Genomic DNA, 1597 nt, shown 5'->3' on the forward strand with positions numbered 1-1597 from the left:
TGGTACTTTGGAAAAAATATTACAATATTTTAATAACATTTGGATTTGTGCTTCGGAAATAGCACAATGATATAGAAAATATTTCCTTGAAATAGAATTTCGCTGTTGTAAATTCGTTGTACCTTGGAAGGGAGATGACACAACGTATGAACGGAAAAGACATTTGGATGGAATTAATGAACGAATAATTTTATGAATGGACATTGTTCCCACTGGAGCCACGCTTTCTATAGAATACACCTGGTGAGAGAGTACGGACGTACCTTTAGCTATTCGCACGTAAAAAGTGGCTGTGAATGCCTTGTAGGTTGCATCGTAAAAGCCATGGAACTGAATGTCAGCCGACGGGGTAAACTTGAGCCATCTCGGAATTCGAACTTTATGATAAATTGAACAATTGGATTGGAACATCTTCCATTCGGACAATGTGGTGGGAGTAATGACGTAATCCCAACCACTACCATCGGACCATATGCTTTGTAGTACAATTGGTGGCACAACTATGCGTATCGAAAGCCAGCCTGTAGAATAGAATAACTTGGAGACCAGAAGAAGAATCTCCCGCTTTGTGTACGAACATTTAGAAGGAAACGGTGTGGTGCAAACGAAGAAAGAATCAGAATTATAGTTCCACCGAATCCCCGACGTTTTGGTCCTTGAAGTCTAGAATGCCACCACGATCTTGTACGCTGTTTGTCCATCCTCGAAGACTCAAAACAGCTGACACTTGAGCCGATTTGAGCCTACGTCGAGATTTAATGACGTAAAGACTGGAATGAGCCCCGAAAAGTACATCTTTTACATACATGAAATTATGATTCTGAACTTGAACATCGTCAGCAAATTGGAGAAGAATGCGAATAGCCAAGTACGAAGCACAAATGACACCGAAGGTGCCAGTTGGTAACTTGAAATCATGAATGGTCTCACCTGGGTGGTTGCGGAATAGAATTCGTTGAAATGGAGTATGATCGGAACGAACATGAATTTGGCGGTACATTTTCTCAATGTCCGCATTGAATACATATCGTAAGATATGCCATTTGAGAATTAATGTGGCCAAATCAGATTGAAACACTGGACCTGTGTGCAAAACGTTGTTGATGCTTTGACCATTGGACGTATCCGAAGAGGCATTAAAGACCACACGAACCTTTGTGGTCGACCTTTCCGGTTTAATGACCGCGTGATGGCTTGAATCCCTATCTAGAGTCTGAACTTGGACCATGTTGTTTAACTGAATGTACTCATTGAGTACCTGATCATACTCTTTTTTGGATTTCTTAGAAATTTGGAAATCTGAATTTCGGAGAAGGCGAATCTCATTGGGAAAGAATTGTGTTACGAAAACTTGTTGGAAAGGAAGACTCACAACGTACGAACCATTTTTATTTCTCTTTGCGGTTGAAATATAGCTCACCTCACACGAAGGAAACTTTACTCTAGGGAGGTTCTCTGCATCCCTGAAACGACAAATCTCTCCATCGAAGGTAACTTGACAAAAGTTTGAAACTAGAGTAGATGGAGGAGAAGAATTAGGAATGGGGCCAGTGAGAATCCATCCAAACATGGTCTCTTGACACATCAATGTGTCACA

The 1597-nt window shown here is 41.0% G+C and overlaps 1 protein-coding gene across 1 annotated transcript; it reads right to left on the reverse strand.

The window, feature by feature from the left end:
• Nucleotides 1-622: 622 nt before the first annotated feature.
• LOC141403150 (uncharacterized) lies at nt 623-1228 on the reverse strand. Its single transcript, XM_073985314.1, has one exon. It carries the CDS (start codon nt 1226-1228, stop codon nt 623-625), a length of 606 nt encoding a protein of 201 aa, XP_073841415.1.
• Between the last annotated feature and the right edge of the window lie 369 nt (nt 1229-1597).

Source organism: Musca autumnalis, unplaced genomic scaffold (assembly GCF_047663935.1).
Source record: "Musca autumnalis isolate F117 unplaced genomic scaffold, ASM4766393v1 scaffold_4, whole genome shotgun sequence".
NCBI lineage: Eukaryota > Metazoa > Arthropoda > Insecta > Diptera > Muscidae > Musca > Musca autumnalis.

Bases quoted from the DNA above. Each gene is read 5' to 3' on its own strand.
- LOC141403150 (XM_073985314.1), bottom strand. From the start codon at position 1,228: ATGGTCCAAGTTCAGACTCTAGATAGGGATTCAAGCCATCACGCGGTC.